This window comes from Amia ocellicauda, chromosome 6 (genome assembly GCF_036373705.1).
Source record: "Amia ocellicauda isolate fAmiCal2 chromosome 6, fAmiCal2.hap1, whole genome shotgun sequence".
Taxonomy (NCBI): domain Eukaryota; kingdom Metazoa; phylum Chordata; class Actinopteri; order Amiiformes; family Amiidae; genus Amia; species Amia ocellicauda.
The window spans coordinates 45,115,899-45,138,098 of NC_089855.1; the positions used below are offsets into that span (position 1 = coordinate 45,115,899).

General features: G+C 46.5%; 1 protein-coding gene across 1 annotated transcript; it reads left to right on the forward strand.

Moving 5' to 3' along the window:
• The first annotated feature begins 166 nt into the window (after positions 1-166).
• LOC136751881 (calphotin-like) lies at positions 167-20,669 on the forward strand. Its single transcript, XM_066707634.1, has 7 exons — positions 167-173; positions 2,394-2,893; positions 7,464-8,054; positions 8,795-9,217; positions 13,788-14,378; positions 14,512-14,683; positions 20,455-20,669. Exons 1-7 carry the CDS (start codon positions 167-169, stop codon positions 20,667-20,669), a joined length of 2,499 nt encoding a protein of 832 aa, XP_066563731.1.
• Positions 20,670-22,200: the final 1,531 nt, after the last annotated feature.

Below are 22,200 nucleotides of genomic sequence, written 5' to 3' on the forward strand. Positions count from 1 at the left end.
TATAGGGAAATAAACTGTGTTGTTTGTTGCATCCAACGTCTAGTTGCTTTTCGTATTCTGTAGTCTACCACACGTATCCAGGGGAAATGCCTACAGTACTATCCACCCCCTGTGGGAGTTTCTTATCTGTCCCACCCACTCCGGAGAGGGACGATGAACAAGGGGCATGGGAGGTAGACCTCTTCACCACAAAAGAGAGACCACTCAGTGCTGTTCTCCATCTGAGATTGCTCCTGAAAGCTGGGGATGGACGTGCTGGCTCACACATGACCACTGCTCTCCTCTATGCATTCCCCCTTTTCCTCTTCTCCCAGTGGTCCTGGAGAAGATCAGGAGAGAACATGTGACAGTCTTACTGATTGCCCCCAGTGTCGTTCACACACTTTGCCTCCCTCTTGTGAGGACAGCTGTGGCAGCTCCCCCTTCATGCAGATCTGCTGTCACAGGCTCGGGGCACGCTGTGGCACCCGCTGTTCCTGCTCTGGGTCTGGCGTCTGAGCAGGACTGCCTAACTGCTTTATGTCTGTCTGGCGAGACCTCCCTCGAAGAGGTTCCAGTATATGGCAGACTTTTCAGTCATGGTGTCAGGACAAGGGTAAAGATCTGGTCACCTGCCACATTAGGATCATTCTAGTGTCTGCAGGAGCTCTTGGACAAGGGCAAGTCTTCATCCATGCTCAAGATGCACTTGGTGGCCATCTCCACTTGTTAAGTCCGCATCAGTGGTGAGTCACTTGGATCCCATTTCCTGGCTTTATCTGGGTTTATTTGGCAGTTTCTAAAGGGGGTGCACAGGCTTCGGCCTCCCAGCACACCATTCTAACCTGATTGGTGCCTTGATGTAGTACTGGACGTTTGAACCACTTCACTCAGTTGCTGAAGATGCTGTTTCTTTTGGCCATTGCATCTGCCAAACGCATGAGTGAATAATATAAATATCAGGCCATGGTTATTTGTCAGGACCTTAGTGATCATTGTTTCATTAAATGTATTCTTAGTGGTTAAAATATAAGCTTCCTCCACTTATCTTGTTTAAAATACGTTTAAGGAATTGTACTGAATAAGCCCTTTCACAAGATTTAGCATTAGTTGACTGAAACAATGTAACACTTATTCCTACTGTCGAAGATTCATGGACTTTTTTTTAAGTTAGTTTTCTAACTATGTTTAATAAACATGCTCCTTTTAAAGAGATTCGATATTTTAAATCGTATCTCCCCTTGGTTTAATCTATTTTATCCTGATTTGTCTGTTGTACTAGAACAAAAGAATCTTGTGGTGGAATGCGAAAGCTTTAAGGATCCAACTAAATGTCTCTGCTTTAGACATATTAGAAATAAGTGCACACAAGCCCAGATACTTGTAGTTCTCTAACTGCTCAAGAACAACTTTACTTAAAGTACCAATTAATTATTTAAAGTGCATAAACTTTAAACCCCATATCACCAAACCTTGGCTGTTATAGATAAGTACTGTGAAGAGAATCAAAGTCAGCGAAATGATAAAAGATTAAATTTGCAATGGGGCTCAATGTCTATATGTGCTCATTAGGATGCCATAACCGCTCTGTGAAACCAGTAGAGAATATAAACCCATGTCAGAAAACCCAGTCTTTTGATGGCTTTATCCTCCACTTGGTGGTGCTGTGCAGTGTGTAAGGTTCGCTACACAGAGTGATTGCATACAACCAGGGAGAGCGCATGCCTTGACTTGATCTTTTCAAATGACCAAGATAGAGTCAGAGGGACACTAGTTAGAGAACCAATGGCCAACTGTGATCACAATATAGTTAACTTTGAGGCATACATTCAAAAAACAAGGACCAAGTCTAAAACTATGGTCTACAATTTTAGAAAAGCAAACCTTGAAGGTATGAGGCGGCACTTAGAAGAGTTAGACTGGGGCACATTGGATACAGATTCAGTTGAAAATGGATGGTTATATTTTAAGAATATTCTACTTGAGGCTCAGGAGCAATTTGTAACAAAACGTAGCAAATTGAGGACCAAAAAACATTGGCCAAAATGGTTTAATAGAAGTTTGCAAAAAAATATAAAGAGAAAGAATATGTTGTATAGCGCATACAAAAGGGATAGAGATTAAACAAAACACAAAGAATATGTTGAACTGCAAAGAGATCTTAAGAAAGGGATCAGTAAAGCAAAGAGGGAAATAGAAAAAAGAAACATAGCTCTTGGAGCTAAAACTAATGCAAATAGGATCAGAGGTCCCGGTCCCGGTCGCCGCCGAATCAGAGGTCCCGGTCCCGGTCCCGGCCGCCGCCGCGAAACCAGAGGTCCCGGTCCCGGCCGCCGCCGCCGAACCAGAGGTCCGGGTCCCCGCCGCCGAACCAGACGTCCCGGTCCCGGTCCCGGCCGCCGCCGCGAAACCAGAGGTCCCGGCCGCCACCGCCGAACCAGAGGTCCCGGTCCCGGCCGCCGCCGCCGCCGAACCAGAGGTCCCGGTCCAGGTCCCGGCCCCCGTCGCGAAATCAGAGGTCCCGGTCCCGGCCGCCGCCGAACCAGAGGTCCCGGTCCAGGTCCCGGTCGCTGCCGCCGCCGAACCAGAGGTCCCGGCCCCGGTCCCGGTCCCGATCCCGGCCGCCGCCGCGAAACCAGAGGTCCCGGTCCCGGCCGCCGCCGCCGATCCAGAGGTCCCGGTCCCGGTCCCGGCCGGGAAACCAGAGGTCCCTGTCCCGGTCGCCGCCGAACCAGAGGTCCCGGTCCCGGCCGCCGCCGAACCAGAGGTCCCGGTCCCGATCCCCGCCGCCGCCGCCGCCGAACCAGAGGTCCCGGCCGCCGCCGCCGCCGCCGCCGAACCAGAGGTCCGTGTCCCGGTCCCGGCCGCGAAACCAGAGGTCCCGGTCCCGGCCGCCGCCGCCGCCGAACCAGAGGTCCGGGTCCCGGTCCCGGCCGCCGCCGCCGAACCAGAGGTCCCGGTCCCGATCCCGGCCGCCGCCGCCGAACCAGACGTCCCGGTCCCGATCCCGGCCGCCGCCGCCGAACCAGAGGTCCGGGTCCCGGTCCCGGCCGCCGCTGCCTCGAAACCAGAAGTCCCGGTCCCGGCCGCCGCCGAACCAGAGGTCCCGATCCCGGCCGCCGCCGCGACCCATGCCTTCACGACGATCCCTCGATCCAGCACTCAGTGTTGCTGATGCAAAGTAGGCCCTTCATTACCAAACACCAAGTAACTAAATTAGGATACAATTACGAGTCATTAGCAAACTGTTAGTTAAACATTAAACTGTTGGTTACTTTAACACTAACCTTCATCTGGGTGATCACAGGGATATGTGGATATTTGATGTGTTAACTGGTTGCCTATGTCAATTTATGTCAATTTATCTCACGACTCGTTAGGCAGAGGAAAGCTATCAAACATTGTCTACTTAATCAGCTGAGTCAGTTTACTGGCCCATAGAAGGAAGGTTTGCAAAGTGATCTCATGGTCCCGTGTAAAAGTATTTTTAAAATACAGTAGTTTATTTTGATACATGGTATGGCTGCTGTATTTAGTAGTTTATTGTGATACACTTAAAATTAAGGTATTTGGTATCTTATTTTAAAATACATTTTGATGTATCTTTGCCCATCCCTGGACACAATTAAGCAGTTAACATCCTATCATGCTCTGTGACATGCTGAGCAGGCCCAGTTGACCTTGGTTTTGGATCAAAATGGAAAGAGGAAAGGATCTTGTGACTTTGAAAGAGGGGACATTATTGGGGCAAGAATGGCAGTAGCTTCAGTTACAAAGATACTGTTTAATTGGGTTGAGTATTTTACATTTCAAAATAATAAAAACATTAAAAAAAAACATCATACTCATGATTAAAATTTGTTAAATCAATCTTCTAAAATCACTTAATTTTTTAAATCTTAAAGTGATTAACTTAAACAAAATACATAAACTCAAATAAACATGTGCTTAAATCAGTAAAACAATAAACTTGTGATAAAAGGCAAACTGCCAAATCAACAAAAAAGGTCAAATACATTGAAAGTAACTAAAAATGCATCGGATAAATCAAAAAATAAATAAAACCATAAAAATTTAAAATTAAAAACCAAACGGCCCATGTATTTGACAAAATAAGAAAACAAAACAACCAAAAAAAAAAGTGAATTTAAAATCAACTAATTCTTTAAAACAATTAAAATTAGTTTGGTTTTTTGTTTTAATCATTTTTAAAAACAATCATTCATTAAAAAAGGTTAAAAGATCTTGGACTCGGGCTCCAGCAGGGGGAGATGGCCGTCCCGGAGGGGGGTCCCATCACAGGATCCTGAGCTCCCCCAGATCTCGTATTTGCCAGTTGTTGAAGGCTTCCTCCTTGCCTGTCTGAAATGCTATCAACATTGAGGAATAATGTATTAATTATGATAGTGTGAACGTTTACCGTTTCAGAGATCAGTGCTATTTTCAAAAATGAGCATGATGCTGTCTGGCTAAAATGGATATATTGCGTTTTGATATAAATCAAGTCACATTTGTTTTTAACTTTGGGGTTACAATACATAACTCGGTTACGATTACACTGTGTATACTATGTGAAAAAGGTACCCTCTAGGATATCCATAGCAATACCTTGAATTTTGTGTGTAATTGGCTTCATTATCACGTTTTGCCACGAAGCTCTTCAAATGTTTTCGATTCGGTGCAGTTTTCGATTGTAGTTATTTTTCTTAACACACTTGTCTATTAATAACCTTTCTTGACAAAAATCGAACAGTTATTTGAACACTGCGAGCCAGGAAATCAACAATAACAGTATAAACAGTACATGGACGTAAGGGCATATGAAACGCACTTTAATGGACTTTAAGTAGTTCTAGATTTGCCTGAACACTTAATGTGGAGTTTCATGATTCAATTCGAGGATCGTTAGACAGACAGACAGGAGTTGGATCAGCTGTGATTATCAAAACGTTCACGTACAAGAATAATAATAAAAAACTTTACACAATACATTGTATAAATCGGTATGCACATACCGTAGCAGACATATACAATTATAAAACAAACCAGTTATAAAATTAGCATGAAACTGAAATATGACATAGCTATAGTATTATGCAACTTGAAAGCGCTTTGAAATGGCTCCGTCTCTGTATTACAGCTGTGCATCAATGCAGTAAACGCGCTTTTCAACACTACAGTGGCCACATATAAAATACGCATCTAACAGGTGACTGATGACAGCATTGATCCAGAGAGCTGGGTTTGCAATGTGATCGTGATTGAATTCCAAAGGAGAGTTATAAACTTGCCGAGCAGATCACAGGCAGGCAGAGAGAGCTAGCAGGTGCAAATCTGCTAATTAAATAATGACACTGATATTATTATTATTTCTTGGCAGACGCCCTTATCCAGGGCGACTTACAACATAAGTGCAAACAAAGTGCAAAAATACAGAGAAGTACAAGGCATCAATCATTACAAATTCAATGTAGCTAAAACAACAATTCAAAATAATACATTTTACAATTTACAATTTACACAAGTACAGTAAAAGACTTCCTACATCCTGGACGGTGAAAGCTAAGTGCTGTCAAGATGTAGGGTTACAGGCGAGGGCTACAGGAGAGGGAGCAAGGAGGAAAACATTCAAGAACGAGAGGAGCATAATAAAACTGTGAAGTGCTATCTAGCAGGGATAGAGGACTAATATTACAGTTGCTGTAGGAAAATGATTCACACATTTAACTTAAACCTTGTGTTTTTTTCCACATTTAGTAAGTATTGTGTTTATTTAAATAAATACTTAAATACTAAATCTCTGTTTGATTAAATATTTAACTAAATCCTAAATATCTGATTCACAAAATAAATATATTGTTTTTAAATAAATATTTAGTCTAAATATAAATGTTAAATATAAATGTGGAGTTTGTGAAATAAATATATAGACCTTCAGACCAGGAATAAGTCAGGTTGCTCTCCTCTGAACTGCAGCGATATCTTTCTAGAAGTGTGGAGCGCAGAACTGCAGATCTCCAAGAATATGGTTTTCATTAAGATGCTCCTCTATTTTCTGTCTAATCATTTAGTGAGACTGATTGGTCTGTAATTTCCTGGCTCAGTTTTGTCCCCTTTCTTGTGGATTGGTATGACATTTGTCGTCTTCCAGTCAGTTGGCACATCCCCTGTTCTAAGTGTCTTTTGGAATATTTGAGTTTGCGGCCTATAAATAATTTCCCTCATTTCTTTAAGTACTGTCGGAGTACCCATAGACTGAATGGCTTTGGAATTTAATTATAAAGCATGTTTTTAATAAAAGTTGTTGACAATCGCTTTCTACATATTACATGTGTTTATTTTATACACCCTTTTATTCTCATCTTTATCAATGGTGCCAGTATTTTTGTCGGTGACTGTGCATGTGTGACGTTTTTCAAAGGCAAGGTGGATAGATCCAAGAGCAGGCTCTGTAGTAACAAAGCAGAAAGGCAAACAATCCAAGAGGGGAAATCCAGAAGGGAAAACAGGAACAGTTCAGGGTCGCTCTATCAGGCAAACAGGTTAAATTGGGAGATCCAAAAGAGGTGGTCAGGGACAGGAAAACAGGAGTCTAAACACGGTAGATAAACAAAGAATAATGCTCAGAAATGTTTCAGGAGAGAAGACAAGACTTAGCGATTATACTATGGAACAAAAGGGGTTTATATACTGTGTTTAGGGAGAAAGGGATGACTGGGTAAAGGGTGAAAGACCAATGGGGAGAGGGAAAGACAGAACAAGTGCACGCGAATAGAAGGAATGTAATGTGACTGAGTGATGCGGGAACTGAGAGAAAGAAGCACCGGGATTAATACTCGGGAGAGAGAGACCTCTGGTGGTGAGCTGAAGGAATAGCAGGTGAGACCGTGACAGTATTCATGTATGTATGTATGTATGTATGTATGTATGTATGTATGTATGTATGTATGTGTGTTTCTTACCTAAACATAAACTGGGACATCACATGCTCTTAATGAATACAATGCCCCTCCATTTGCCTCTTGTTAAATTATGTGAGCTGCATTAGTCTGGCGCTGTTATCTGAGCAGTTGAATTAAAGTGCTCTGCAGGTTACATTAATATGAACATGAATATGAATACGGCGGCCGGGATCGGCAACAGGATGTTTGATAAGATTTTGAGAAATTGTGCAAGATTTTGAGAAAAGACTCGGTTTCAGTTAGAATTTAATTTCCAGATTACTTATATATTTACCAGACGTCCCGGTCCCGATCCCGGCCGCCGCCGCCGCCACCGCCACCGCCGAACCAGAGGTCCCGGTCGAGGTCCCGGTCGCTGCCGCCGAACCAGAGGTCCCGGTCCCGGCCGCCGCCGCGAAACCAGAGGTCCCGGTCCCGGTCCCGGCCGCCGCCGCCGAATCAGAGGTCCCGGTCCCGATCCCGGCCGCCGCCGAACCAGAGGTCCCGGTCCCGGCCGCCGCCGAACCAGAGGTCCCGGTCCAGGTCCCGGTCGCTGCCGCCACCGAACCAGAGGTCCCGGTGCCGGTCCCGATCCCGGCCGCCGCCGCGAAACCAGAGGTCCCGGTCCCCGCCAAACCAGAGGTCCCGGTCCCGGCCGCCGCCGCGAAACCAGAGGTCCGGGTCCCGGTCCCGGCCGCCGCCGCCGAACCAGAGGTCCGGGTCCCGGTCCCGGCCGCCGCCGCGAAACCAGAGGTCCCGGTCCTGGTCCCGGCCGCCGCCGCCGCCACCGCCGAACCAGAGGTCCCGGTCCCGGCCGCCGCCGCCGCCGGACCAGAGGTCCCGGTCGAGGTCCCGGTCGCTGCCGCCGAACCAGAGGTCCCGGTCCCGGCCGCCGCCGCGAAACCAGAGGTCCCGGTCCCGGTCCCGGCCGCCGCCGCCGAACCAGAGGTCCCGGTCCCGGCCGCCGCCGACGAATCAGAGGTCCCGGTCCCGATCCCGGCCGCCGCCGAACCAGAGGTCCCGGTCCCGGCCGCCGCCGAACCAGAGGTCCCGGTCCAGGTCCCGGTCGCTGCCGCCACCGAACCAGAGGTCCCGGTCCCGGTCCCGATCCCGGCCGCCGCCGCGAAACCAGAGGTCCCGGTCCCCGCCGAACCAGAGGTCCCGGTCCCGGCCGCCGCCGCCGAACCAGAGGTCCCGGTCCCGGCCGCCGCCGCCGCCACCGCCGAACCAGAGGTCCCGGTCCCGGCCGCCGCCGCCGCCGAACCAGAGGTCCCGGTCCCGGTCCCGGCCGCCACCAAACCAGAGGTCCCGGTCGAGGTCCCGGTCGCTGCCGCCGAACCAGAGGTCCCGGTCCCGGCCGCCGCCGCGAAACCAGAGGTCCCGGTCCCGGCCGCCGCCGCCGAATCAGGGGGATGTGGAGTTTGAGACGAATATCCCTAGTAGACAGCCACATTTCTTGCCCCGGTTGGTACTGAGGAGCTGGATACCGACATCGGTCTTCTTGCATCTTCTGTCGGCGAACAGCCCGTTGCAGCCGGACATTGGCAGCTTGCCAGACGGCAAGGGACATCAGTGGTTTCTCCAGTCCAGGGAAATAAAGGCGGCTGGTAACCCAATACACACTGAAAGGGAGTAAGCCCAGTGGAGCAACTGACAAGCGAGTTTTGGGCATTCTCTGCCCAAGGGAGATATCTGCTCCAGTCCTGTTGGTGATGACTGCAGTATGTACGTAGGAAACAGCCAATCTCTTGATTAAGTTGTTCAGTCTGGCCATTGGTCTGACAGTGATATCCTGACGACAGGCTAACATTGATGTTAAGGGACTGTAGGAAGGCGGACCAGACCCGAGATGTGAACCGGGGACCCCTGTCCAGGTCCCGGCCCCCGTCGCGAAATCAGAGGTCCCGGTCCCGGCCGCCGCCGAACCAGAGGTCCCGGTCCAGGTCCCGGTCGCTGCCGCCGCCGAACCAGAGGTCCCGGCCCCGGTCCCGGTCCCGATCCCGGCCGCCGCCGCGAAACCAGAGGTCCCGGTCCCGGCCGCCGCCGCCGATCCAGAGGTCCCGGTCCCGGTCCCGGCCGGGAAACCAGAGGTCCCTGTCCCGGTCGCCGCCGAACCAGAGGTCCCGGTCCCGGCCGCCGCCGAACCAGAGGTCCCGGTCCCGATCCCCGCCGCCGCCGCCGCCGAACCAGAGGTCCCGGCCGCCGCCGCCGCCGCCGCCGAACCAGAGGTCCGTGTCCCGGTCCCGGCCGCGAAACCAGAGGTCCCGGTCCCGGCCGCCGCCGCCGCCGAACCAGAGGTCCGGGTCCCGGTCCCGGCCGCCGCCGCCGAACCAGAGGTCCCGGTCCCGATCCCGGCCGCCGCCGCCGAACCAGACGTCCCGGTCCCGATCCCGGCCGCCGCCGCCGAACCAGAGGTCCGGGTCCCGGTCCCGGCCGCCGCTGCCTCGAAACCAGAAGTCCCGGTCCCGGCCGCCGCCGAACCAGAGGTCCCGATCCCGGCCGCCGCCGCGACCCATGCCTTCACGACGATCCCTCGATCCAGCACTCAGTGTTGCTGATGCAAAGTAGGCCCTTCATTACCAAACACCAAGTAACTAAATTAGGATACAATTACGAGTCATTAGCAAACTGTTAGTTAAACATTAAACTGTTGGTTACTTTAACACTAACCTTCATCTGGGTGATCACAGGGATATGTGGATATTTGATGTGTTAACTGGTTGCCTATGTCAATTTATGTCAATTTATCTCACGACTCGTTAGGCAGAGGAAAGCTATCAAACATTGTCTACTTAATCAGCTGAGTCAGTTTACTGGCCCATAGAAGGAAGGTTTGCAAAGTGATCTCATGGTCCCGTGTAAAAGTATTTTTAAAATACAGTAGTTTATTTTGATACATGGTATGGCTGCTGTATTTAGTAGTTTATTGTGATACACTTAAAATTAAGGTATTTGGTATCTTATTTTAAAATACATTTTGATGTATCTTTGCCCATCCCTGGACACAATTAAGCAGTTAACATCCTATCATGCTCTGTGACATGCTGAGCAGGCCCAGTTGACCTTGGTTTTGGATCAAAATGGAAAGAGGAAAGGATCTTGTGACTTTGAAAGAGGGGACATTATTGGGGCAAGAATGGCAGTAGCTTCAGTTACAAAGATACTGTTTAATTGGGTTGAGTATTTTACATTTCAAAATAATAAAAACATTAAAAAAAAACATCATACTCATGATTAAAATTTGTTAAATCAATCTTCTAAAATCACTTAATTTTTTAAATCTTAAAGTGATTAACTTAAACAAAATACATAAACTCAAATAAACATGTGCTTAAATCAGTAAAACAATAAACTTGTGATAAAAGGCAAACTGCCAAATCAACAAAAAAGGTCAAATACATTGAAAGTAACTAAAAATGCATCGGATAAATCAAAAAATAAATAAAACCATAAAAATTTAAAATTAAAAACCAAACGGCCCATGTATTTGACAAAATAAGAAAACAAAACAACCAAAAAAAAAAGTGAATTTAAAATCAACTAATTCTTTAAAACAATTAAAATTAGTTTGGTTTTTTGTTTTAATCATTTTTAAAAACAATCATTCATTAAAAAAGGTTAAAAGATCTTGGACTCGGGCTCCAGCAGGGGGAGATGGCCGTCCCGGAGGGGGGTCCCATCACAGGATCCTGAGCTCCCCCAGATCTCGTATTTGCCAGTTGTTGAAGGCTTCCTCCTTGCCTGTCTGAAATGCTATCAACATTGAGGAATAATGTATTAATTATGATAGTGTGAACGTTTACCGTTTCAGAGATCAGTGCTATTTTCAAAAATGAGCATGATGCTGTCTGGCTAAAATGGATATATTGCGTTTTGATATAAATCAAGTCACATTTGTTTTTAACTTTGGGGTTACAATACATAACTCGGTTACGATTACACTGTGTATACTATGTGAAAAAGGTACCCTCTAGGATATCCATAGCAATACCTTGAATTTTGTGTGTAATTGGCTTCATTATCACGTTTTGCCACGAAGCTCTTCAAATGTTTTCGATTCGGTGCAGTTTTCGATTGTAGTTATTTTTCTTAACACACTTGTCTATTAATAACCTTTCTTGACAAAAATCGAACAGTTATTTGAACACTGCGAGCCAGGAAATCAACAATAACAGTATAAACAGTACATGGACGTAAGGGCATATGAAACGCACTTTAATGGACTTTAAGTAGTTCTAGATTTGCCTGAACACTTAATGTGGAGTTTCATGATTCAATTCGAGGATCGTTAGACAGACAGACAGGAGTTGGATCAGCTGTGATTATCAAAACGTTCACGTACAAGAATAATAATAAAAAACTTTACACAATACATTGTATAAATCGGTATGCACATACCGTAGCAGACATATACAATTATAAAACAAACCAGTTATAAAATTAGCATGAAACTGAAATATGACATAGCTATAGTATTATGCAACTTGAAAGCGCTTTGAAATGGCTCCGTCTCTGTATTACAGCTGTGCATCAATGCAGTAAACGCGCTTTTCAACACTACAGTGGCCACATATAAAATACGCATCTAACAGGTGACTGATGACAGCATTGATCCAGAGAGCTGGGTTTGCAATGTGATCGTGATTGAATTCCAAAGGAGAGTTATAAACTTGCCGAGCAGATCACAGGCAGGCAGAGAGAGCTAGCAGGTGCAAATCTGCTAATTAAATAATGACACTGATATTATTATTATTTCTTGGCAGACGCCCTTATCCAGGGCGACTTACAACATAAGTGCAAACAAAGTGCAAAAATACAGAGAAGTACAAGGCATCAATCATTACAAATTCAATGTAGCTAAAACAACAATTCAAAATAATACATTTTACAATTTACAATTTACACAAGTACAGTAAAAGACTTCCTACATCCTGGACGGTGAAAGCTAAGTGCTGTCAAGATGTAGGGTTACAGGCGAGGGCTACAGGAGAGGGAGCAAGGAGGAAAACATTCAAGAACGAGAGGAGCATAATAAAACTGTGAAGTGCTATCTAGCAGGGATAGAGGACTAATATTACAGTTGCTGTAGGAAAATGATTCACACATTTAACTTAAACCTTGTGTTTTTTTCCACATTTAGTAAGTATTGTGTTTATTTAAATAAATACTTAAATACTAAATCTCTGTTTGATTAAATATTTAACTAAATCCTAAATATCTGATTCACAAAATAAATATATTGTTTTTAAATAAATATTTAGTCTAAATATAAATGTTAAATATAAATGTGGAGTTTGTGAAATAAATATATAGACCTTCAGACCAGGAATAAGTCAGGTTGCTCTCCTCTGAACTGCAGCGATATCTTTCTAGAAGTGTGGAGCGCAGAACTGCAGATCTCCAAGAATATGGTTTTCATTAAGATGCTCCTCTATTTTCTGTCTAATCATTTAGTGAGACTGATTGGTCTGTAATTTCCTGGCTCAGTTTTGTCCCCTTTCTTGTGGATTGGTATGACATTTGTCGTCTTCCAGTCAGTTGGCACATCCCCTGTTCTAAGTGTCTTTTGGAATATTTGAGTTTGCGGCCTATAAATAATTTCCCTCATTTCTTTAAGTACTGTCGGAGTACCCATAGACTGAATGGCTTTGGAATTTAATTATAAAGCATGTTTTTAATAAAAGTTGTTGACAATCGCTTTCTACATATTACATGTGTTTATTTTATACACCCTTTTATTCTCATCTTTATCAATGGTGCCAGTATTTTTGTCGGTGACTGTGCATGTGTGACGTTTTTCAAAGGCAAGGTGGATAGATCCAAGAGCAGGCTCTGTAGTAACAAAGCAGAAAGGCAAACAATCCAAGAGGGGAAATCCAGAAGGGAAAACAGGAACAGTTCAGGGTCGCTCTATCAGGCAAACAGGTTAAATTGGGAGATCCAAAAGAGGTGGTCAGGGACAGGAAAACAGGAGTCTAAACACGGTAGATAAACAAAGAATAATGCTCAGAAATGTTTCAGGAGAGAAGACAAGACTTAGCGATTATACTATGGAACAAAAGGGGTTTATATACTGTGTTTAGGGAGAAAGGGATGACTGGGTAAAGGGTGAAAGACCAATGGGGAGAGGGAAAGACAGAACAAGTGCACGCGAATAGAAGGAATGTAATGTGACTGAGTGATGCGGGAACTGAGAGAAAGAAGCACCGGGATTAATACTCGGGAGAGAGAGACCTCTGGTGGTGAGCTGAAGGAATAGCAGGTGAGACCGTGACAGTATTCATGTATGTATGTATGTATGTATGTATGTATGTATGTATGTATGTATGTATGTGTGTTTCTTACCTAAACATAAACTGGGACATCACATGCTCTTAATGAATACAATGCCCCTCCATTTGCCTCTTGTTAAATTATGTGAGCTGCATTAGTCTGGCGCTGTTATCTGAGCAGTTGAATTAAAGTGCTCTGCAGGTTACATTAATATGAACATGAATATGAATACGGCGGCCGGGATCGGCAACAGGATGTTTGATAAGATTTTGAGAAATTGTGCAAGATTTTGAGAAAAGACTCGGTTTCAGTTAGAATTTAATTTCCAGATTACTTATATATTTACCAGACGTCCCGGTCCCGATCCCGGCCGCCGCCGCCGCCACCGCCACCGCCGAACCAGAGGTCCCGGTCGAGGTCCCGGTCGCTGCCGCCGAACCAGAGGTCCCGGTCCCGGCCGCCGCCGCGAAACCAGAGGTCCCGGTCCCGGTCCCGGCCGCCGCCGCCGAATCAGAGGTCCCGGTCCCGATCCCGGCCGCCGCCGAACCAGAGGTCCCGGTCCCGGCCGCCGCCGAACCAGAGGTCCCGGTCCAGGTCCCGGTCGCTGCCGCCACCGAACCAGAGGTCCCGGTGCCGGTCCCGATCCCGGCCGCCGCCGCGAAACCAGAGGTCCCGGTCCCCGCCAAACCAGAGGTCCCGGTCCCGGCCGCCGCCGCGAAACCAGAGGTCCGGGTCCCGGTCCCGGCCGCCGCCGCCGAACCAGAGGTCCGGGTCCCGGTCCCGGCCGCCGCCGCGAAACCAGAGGTCCCGGTCCTGGTCCCGGCCGCCGCCGCCGCCACCGCCGAACCAGAGGTCCCGGTCCCGGCCGCCGCCGCCGCCGGACCAGAGGTCCCGGTCGAGGTCCCGGTCGCTGCCGCCGAACCAGAGGTCCCGGTCCCGGCCGCCGCCGCGAAACCAGAGGTCCCGGTCCCGGTCCCGGCCGCCGCCGCCGAACCAGAGGTCCCGGTCCCGGCCGCCGCCGACGAATCAGAGGTCCCGGTCCCGATCCCGGCCGCCGCCGAACCAGAGGTCCCGGTCCCGGCCGCCGCCGAACCAGAGGTCCCGGTCCAGGTCCCGGTCGCTGCCGCCACCGAACCAGAGGTCCCGGTCCCGGTCCCGATCCCGGCCGCCGCCGCGAAACCAGAGGTCCCGGTCCCCGCCGAACCAGAGGTCCCGGTCCCGGCCGCCGCCGCCGAACCAGAGGTCCCGGTCCCGGCCGCCGCCGCCGCCACCGCCGAACCAGAGGTCCCGGTCCCGGCCGCCGCCGCCGCCGAACCAGAGGTCCCGGTCCCGGTCCCGGCCGCCACCAAACCAGAGGTCCCGGTCGAGGTCCCGGTCGCTGCCGCCGAACCAGAGGTCCCGGTCCCGGCCGCCGCCGCGAAACCAGAGGTCCCGGTCCCGGCCGCCGCCGCCGAATCAGGGGGATGTGGAGTTTGAGACGAATATCCCTAGTAGACAGCCACATTTCTTGCCCCGGTTGGTACTGAGGAGCTGGATACCGACATCGGTCTTCTTGCATCTTCTGTCGGCGAACAGCCCGTTGCAGCCGGACATTGGCAGCTTGCCAGACGGCAAGGGACATCAGTGGTTTCTCCAGTCCAGGGAAATAAAGGCGGCTGGTAACCCAATACACACTGAAAGGGAGTAAGCCCAGTGGAGCAACTGACAAGCGAGTTTTGGGCATTCTCTGCCCAAGGGAGATATCTGCTCCAGTCCTGTTGGTGATGACTGCAGTATGTACGTAGGAAACAGCCAATCTCTTGATTAAGTTGTTCAGTCTGGCCATTGGTCTGACAGTGATATCCTGACGACAGGCTAACATTGATGTTAAGGGACTGTAGGAAGGCGGACCAGACCCGAGATGTGAACCGGGGACCCCTGTCAGAAATAATATCCTCCGGCAATCCATATTGGAACACCCGAGAGAACATAAATTCAGTGGTTTCGATTGCTGAGGGAAGCCCCTTCAGGGGAAGGAGCCTGCAGGACTTGGATAACCGGTCTACAGCTACCAGGATTGTGGTGTAGCCATTTGAACTTGGGAGGTCAGTTATAAAATCTATTGCAATGTGGGACCAACATATGACATCTGGAATGATGGCCACCAAAACTTTTTCTGAATGAGGGTTAGGGTGCGATGAACACCGGGATGTCCCGAAGCTGGGGATGAATATAGCGAGTGAATCAGACGGGAGCGAACAGAGGAGCGAACATATGTGCGGTCGGCAGGGCAGATGGGAGGAGTCGGATCAGAGGCGAGAGCTTGTCCTATCTGGTCCAGAATATCCCATCTAATGGGAGCCAGGATACATGTACAAGGGAGAATGGGATCTGAGGAGGGCGGAACAGTATCTGCATCGAACTGACGTGAGAGGGCACCCGCCTTGGTATTCTTGGAGCCTGGGCAATATGTAATAGAGAAGTGGAAGCGGGTCAAAAATAGTGCTTGACGTGGATTCAATCGTTTTGCTGACCGGATATATTCTAGGTTTCGGTGATCAGTCAATAAAAGAAATGGATGTTTAGCACCCTCTAGCCAATGTCACTGTTAAGGTACAATGCTTCAGTTGAAGCAACCCTTTGGATCCCAGTGAATCAGGCACCCCAGTGAGCGCTTCCAGTAACAGATGAGGCTTTTCAACAGGAGACAGGCCCGGGAAGTAAAGTCACTGACACAATGTCTGTTCGTTTATCTTCATTTATTGAAAGTTTCACACAGCCTTTTATACATCTACAAGCAATATTTCAAAGGAGGTTCGGGGCTGTCCGGAACCTGGATGATATTTTCTTGGCATATGTCCCGGGGCAGTTCCGAGACATGGGAAGCAATAATTGATAAGGTATTCTTTCTAATTGGGGAAACAATATTTCATCCAGACATGGAAGCACTGGTACCAAGGACACAGCACACACTATACTGATAAGAACATGTTATATAGTTTTGGTTCGTTAACTAAAGAATGTCCACGGCAGTAGAAATTATCTCTATCTGCTGCACAGATAAGCCTGAGCAGAGAAATCTTAATAAGAACAAGGAAACCCTTATAAGAGTAAGTTTTAACTAGTATCTTACTGGAAAGCAATTTTACCCCAACAGTCACCATTCTTCAAATGCTAGTTTGATGGCCAGGAGCTCTTGATTTCCTATATCATAATTGCGCTCTGATGGGGAGAGCTTCTTTGAGAAGAAAGCGCATGGATAGAGTTTGGGCGGCTGGCCGTGGCGCTGGGAAAGCACGGCGCCCACTCTGGACTCTGAGGCATCCACTTCGACTACAAATGGTAAAGAAGGATTAGGGTGCTTCAAAACAGGAGCTGTGGTGAAAAGCATCTTAAGGTGCTGGAAGGCACCTGTTGCTGATGCTGACCAGGACAGAATGCGAGGGGAACCTTTAAGAAGAGAGGTGAGTTATGAGGCGATGGAACTGAAGTTACGCATGAAATGTCTATAGAAGTTGACAAATCCTAGAAATCATTGCAGTTCTTTGATAGTATGAGGCCAGTCAGTGACAGTGTGCACTTTATCCTGATCCATATGCACTGCATGGGAATCAGTGACACATCCAAGAAAGGCTATGCATTGTTGGTGAAATTCACATTTTTCTGACTTCAGATACAGACCATTATGTAAGTGTAGGACCTGTCAGACATGTGAAATGTGTTCAGCAAACGTGGGGGAATAAATCGGGATATCGTCAATGTATACAATGACAAACCTACTAACAAAGCTCCTTAAAACTTCATTGACGAAGGCTTGAAAGACGGAGGGAGCATTGACCAAACCAAATGGCATCACTAGGTATTCATAGTGGTCGCTACTAGTTATGAATGCTGTCTTCCAGTTGTCTCCTTCTCTGTTCCGGATCAGGTTATATGCGCTGCGCAGGTTGAGCTTTGTAAAAAAGCGGGCTCCTCTGACCTGTTGCAGCACTGCTGGCACTAAGGGAAGCGGGTAGCGGTATTTTATGGTAACTTAAGTCCTCTGTAATCAATAAATGGGATGAAGCCCTCCATCCTTCTTTGAAAAAAAAATGAAACTTATGGCAGCTGGAGAAGTAGAGGGCCGAATGATCCCGAGATCCAATGCTTCTTTAATGTACTCATCGATCGCTTGTGACTCTGGCAGCAAGAGGGGATATATGCGCTCCCGGGGGGGGCCAGCGCCGGGAAGTAAGTTGAAGAGCCCCCAAATTCCTCACCCGTACATGAGGTTACCAAAAAGCACATAATGAGACCAGCTTCTACCGGTTTGTACCAGATGCATCTCTCTGCAGACAATACAAATTTAGTACAGAACATACGTTCTAGTAAAACCACAAGAAGATGGGGAAGTGGGTACACAACCCCCCATTGCCTATCTAGACATGCATTAGATACGTGTGGAATATAAATAACGAAATGGCTACATTTGTCTCCATATTTGGGCATAAAATAGAAAACATTGTGTTTAAGCTTAATCAGGAAGATAGTGAGGATATCATAAAATAGGGAGTGGTCTCCCCCTTATTGGTTCAAACTCACCCTGTCCAGGATATCGCAGTATGTATATAACACCCTGTAAGCTCTATGATTTTAGGGAAGTAAGGACAGAGACCTGCGTGTCTGTGTGTATTACTTTTCTCCAAGCGGCTTGAATAAAGACTCTGTTTGATTCAATCTACTCTACAGTCTGATTTCTGAAAGCAATTAAAAAGGGGAGTCTTCAAAGTCAATTGCACAGTCTCAAGAAAGGTGTGGTGGTAATCGAGCTGCCTGGGACCTGCTGAATACAGCTGCCGGGAAGGAAGTAAACGCTGGAGATGTGGAGAGAAGAGGGCTTTCAAAATGGGTCAAAAAGGGTAAGGAAAGACATCGAGAGAAACATTGACGGCCCCAGGAAATGATCTCTGCATCTTTCCAGGAAACGGTCGGGTCATGGTGTACAGGTGCAGGTGATGATTAAATAATCGGTAAGTAAACAAAAACCCAGTAGAGAATACAGGAAAGCAAGAGTGGTCGTGAACAGAAGTGCAGAGTAAGTGTGACAATAACCCAAACATTAGTATTGACCTTTTGGAGTGATGAGCAGGTGCCATATGAGTTAAATATATAAGTAATCTGGAAATTAAATTCTAACTGAAACCGAGTCTTTTCTCAAAATCTTGCATAATTTCTCTAAATCTTATCAAACATCCTGAATACTCATACCACTTGAGAACATTTGATTATCAATAAATCATATTATCATTATTGATCATGTAAAATATTTAAAATTCATTATTTGGAATTTAAACTAAATGTATTGGGTAAGTCTAAAAGTCTAAAAATAATATGATATTCTTATTATAATTGTAATTATATGAATTTTACCTTATTTAATCATATTAATATTATATTTAATTGACTTTGAGGGTTTTAAAATGTATTGCATTTAACCCACTAATAGTTAACAGTACAGACAATACATAAAGTGGGGATCTTAAAGGATTTTAAAGGATCCTACAGGATCCTGTCAAGATTTTTAACAGTGAATCCAAGGAACCAGAACCCTGTTGTGGGTGCATTGTCTGAATTCTGTTTTACAAACAATGTTGAAGTACATAAGTAGTAGATAAGTTTCCCTGGATCTGCTATGTACATACATAAAACATTAAATGTGACTGAATTTGATCTTGTTATTAATTCCTTTGCCTTGATCTTCAAGGTTCTTTATCTTGTATTATTATTTTGTTCACAAACCTGAGAAATCAATTTCTTGTGGCTCCTGATAGTTTCTAAAATATCCAGATTCCTGATTCCTTTTATGGTTGGTATAAAATCATATTCCTAACAAGGTTGTACCCAAGATTCCTGAACAGGGTTTTGGCCAGGATCCTGTTCCTGAATAAGATCCTCTGGGGCAGGATCTGGGAAACGATCTTGATCTTAATCTCAATTGTGTTGTACTAAACGGATCAGGGCTCAATATGAGCTCAGATCCGAGGTCAAAAATGATCCTGCTTTTGAACAGGATCAGAGCCTGATCCAACTTTTTAAAATGCAGGAACTCTGTTTACTTCATCTAGATTGCTGGTGTCAAATACGCAGACCCGGGTATTTAAAGACAGGCAAAAGCCTTTAGAGGTTTTTCATGAGGAAGACATATGCAAGGGGTATAGATTAACAGCATGAAGTATATTTAACCTCACAGACATAATTGATCCTGTTTTAGGACCTACAATTGAAGCACAGTCACACCTTACCAAAACGTTTGAAGCTGTTATCGTTGAGATATTTTGCAACCAGCAGATTTAAGCAAATAAATAACATTATCGATGTAGACAAATCTAGTTAAGCATAGGAAGGTGACCGAGCCGACATAGCAGCTCCACGGCTGTGCAACGCTTTGAGAAGCAATTGGTTAAAACTCACCTTTTTAAAAAGCTGTTAAGGGTCTCTCTTAGTTGCAAGTTTTTTTTTAATACTCTTGAGTTGTATGGGCTCAAATTAGCGCCATAAGTAATGCATTCAAAATAAAAAATATTGTAAACAAAATAAAGTTGAGAAAAAATTGATGTTGAGATCAAAAATAAAACAATCGAAAGCAAAATGTGTAGAATTGTTAATAAAAAATATGTATCGAAAGCAAACAAAACCAAAAAAACTTGAAAGCAAATAATGTTCAATTGAGAGCACAACTCCGACGCGCTCGCCTGCAGTCCGTCTGTGGCTGCGATGATTCGAGCTTCACTTTCGCCGTCAGTTTCTTTGCTTTCGTTTTTTTTTTTCGGTTACGAGTTTTGGTGCTGTTTTGACGGGAGGGCGGGATTTACAGGGAGGCATGGATCATGGGTCTCCATTGGTCCAGTAGGTTTGAGTGACAGTTCTTCCTAACTCAATCAGTGATCAGGGTGGGCTGGTCTGGGTGATCTCTGTGTGGGATGGGAATCGATAGTCTCGGTTTCAACAGCAGCGCTGATTCAGCAACTGCTTAAACATCCTGTGTGTGCAGAGACCTGCAGTCAAAAGCTGGCAAATCACTGGATCGCACCGCCATTTGAGCCCTTACAGTCATGGTCCTCTAGTGCTCCCCCTCTATCCCCACTAGGGGCCGCCATTTCCCTGCCTTCTCCCTGCTCTCCTCACTCTGTCAATTAACATTCCGGTCACCCATGTGCACTCCTGTTCTATCCCTCTGTTCCCATTCGCCCTGCACCTCCCTACCTGCTTTCTGTTCCCTTTATAATCCCCTCACTTCCCTCAGTCAAGGTGAAGTTTTGCCAGTCCCCACTGCAATGCCGAGCCCTTGTTCCTCTGACCATGACCATGACCATGACCATGACCATGACCATGACCATGACCATGACCATGACCATGACCATGACCATGACCATGACCATGACCATGACCATGACCATGACCATGACCATGACCATGACCATGACCATATTTGAGTCCCTGTTCCCGAGGCAAACGTGACAGAAAACTTCGCCGCTAAAAGGACCCAGCGATGCTGACCGCCTTCGCTACCCAGGGGGGGATGATCGGGGACAATACGCGGCTGCTCCAGGGGCTAATTGCCAAATTGAACCTGAAGCTTGAGCGTCTTCCCGTGCAGCAGCCCGCTCTCCCGGCCGCCCAGCAAGAGTTCCCGGTCCCGATCCTGGCCACCCAGCCGGAGTTCCTGTTGCCGATCCCGGACGCCGCTGCCGAACCAGAGGTCCCGATTCAGATCCCGTCCGCCGTATTCATATTCATGTTCATATTAATGTAACCTGCAGAGCACTTTAATTCAACTGCTCAGATAACAGCGCCAGACTAATGCAGCTCACATAATTTAACAAGAGGCAAATGGAGGGGCATTGTATTCATTAAGAGCATGTGATGTCTCAGTTTATGTTTAGGTAAGAAACACACATACATACATACATGCATACATACATACATGAATACTGTCACGGTCTCACCTGCTATTCCTTCAGCTCACCACCAGAGGTCTCTCTCTCCCGAGTATTAATCCCGGTGCTTCTTTCTCTCAGTTCCCGCATCACTCAGTCACATTACATTCCTTCTATTCGCGTGTGATGTGGGATGAAAGGGGGTTTTGAGACCCAGCCCTCTGCATTAGATCAGAGAGGCATGGCCAATGTCTAAAGCAGTTACTGTACTGTATGTCTGTTCTGTAGGGTGACAGTCTGAAGCTTTAAATTACAGGTGTTTTAAGTTAATAATAATAATAATATTATAATGCTTTGATAGAAATGTGTACTTAGAAATTACACACACAAAAAAAACAATGCTGTATTTGGCTGGGTAAAATACAGTAAAATTGTGTGAGAGTGGGAAAAGGGCGGGTGCTGACGGTTAAATATTGTGAGAGCTGGGGGGAGGGGGTGCTGACGGTAATGTCTTGTGACAGCGGGGGTGGGGGCTGACGGTCAAACCTTGCGAGAGCTTGGGGGAACTGACAGTATAGTCACTGAAATGCCTCATCACTTATATATTATTTTTTTTGGGGGGGTGGGGGCATTTTGCCTTCTTTTTTGAAAGATCCGCCATTACATTTTTGTTTTGTAATTGTTTGTTCTATTCTGATACCGTTTAACTCCAGTAATATATTTATACTTTTTTTTTTTTAAATGATCAGGAACCAAACCCAGGTCACCAGTCTCAAACACTGTTCTCTAACCACTGGGCCAACTGCTGTGCAACTTCAACACAAAACCTATTTTAAGTAGCCTGCAGCTGTCACTGCCAGCTGTTCTGACTAATTGTATAAAACTTAATTATTGGGGTTATAATCTCAAATTAATGTATGTTTTGAATTGATACATTATAAATAATAATACAAAATAGTTGTGTGTCTGTGTATATATATATATATATATATATAATTTATATAGCCTGCCTACTATATACATGTGTGTTCTATGGCTCTACAATAAGTGAATGCACTCATGGTTACAAATGATCAAGTGGAGAACGTGTAATGATGGGGGCGAATTGATGC

What these genes read in the sequence shown, in the direction of transcription:
- LOC136751881 (XM_066707634.1), top strand. An exon ending in CCGCCGCCGCGAAACCAGAG is followed by an intron (nt 14,379 to 14,511) that starts GTCCCGGTCCCC and finishes CCGCCGAACCAG; the next exon opens with AGGTCCCGGTCCCGGTCCCG. An exon ending in GTTTGAGACGAATATCCCTA is followed by an intron (nt 14,684 to 20,454) that starts GTAGACAGCCAC and finishes CACTTCCCTCAG; the next exon opens with TCAAGGTGAAGTTTTGCCAG.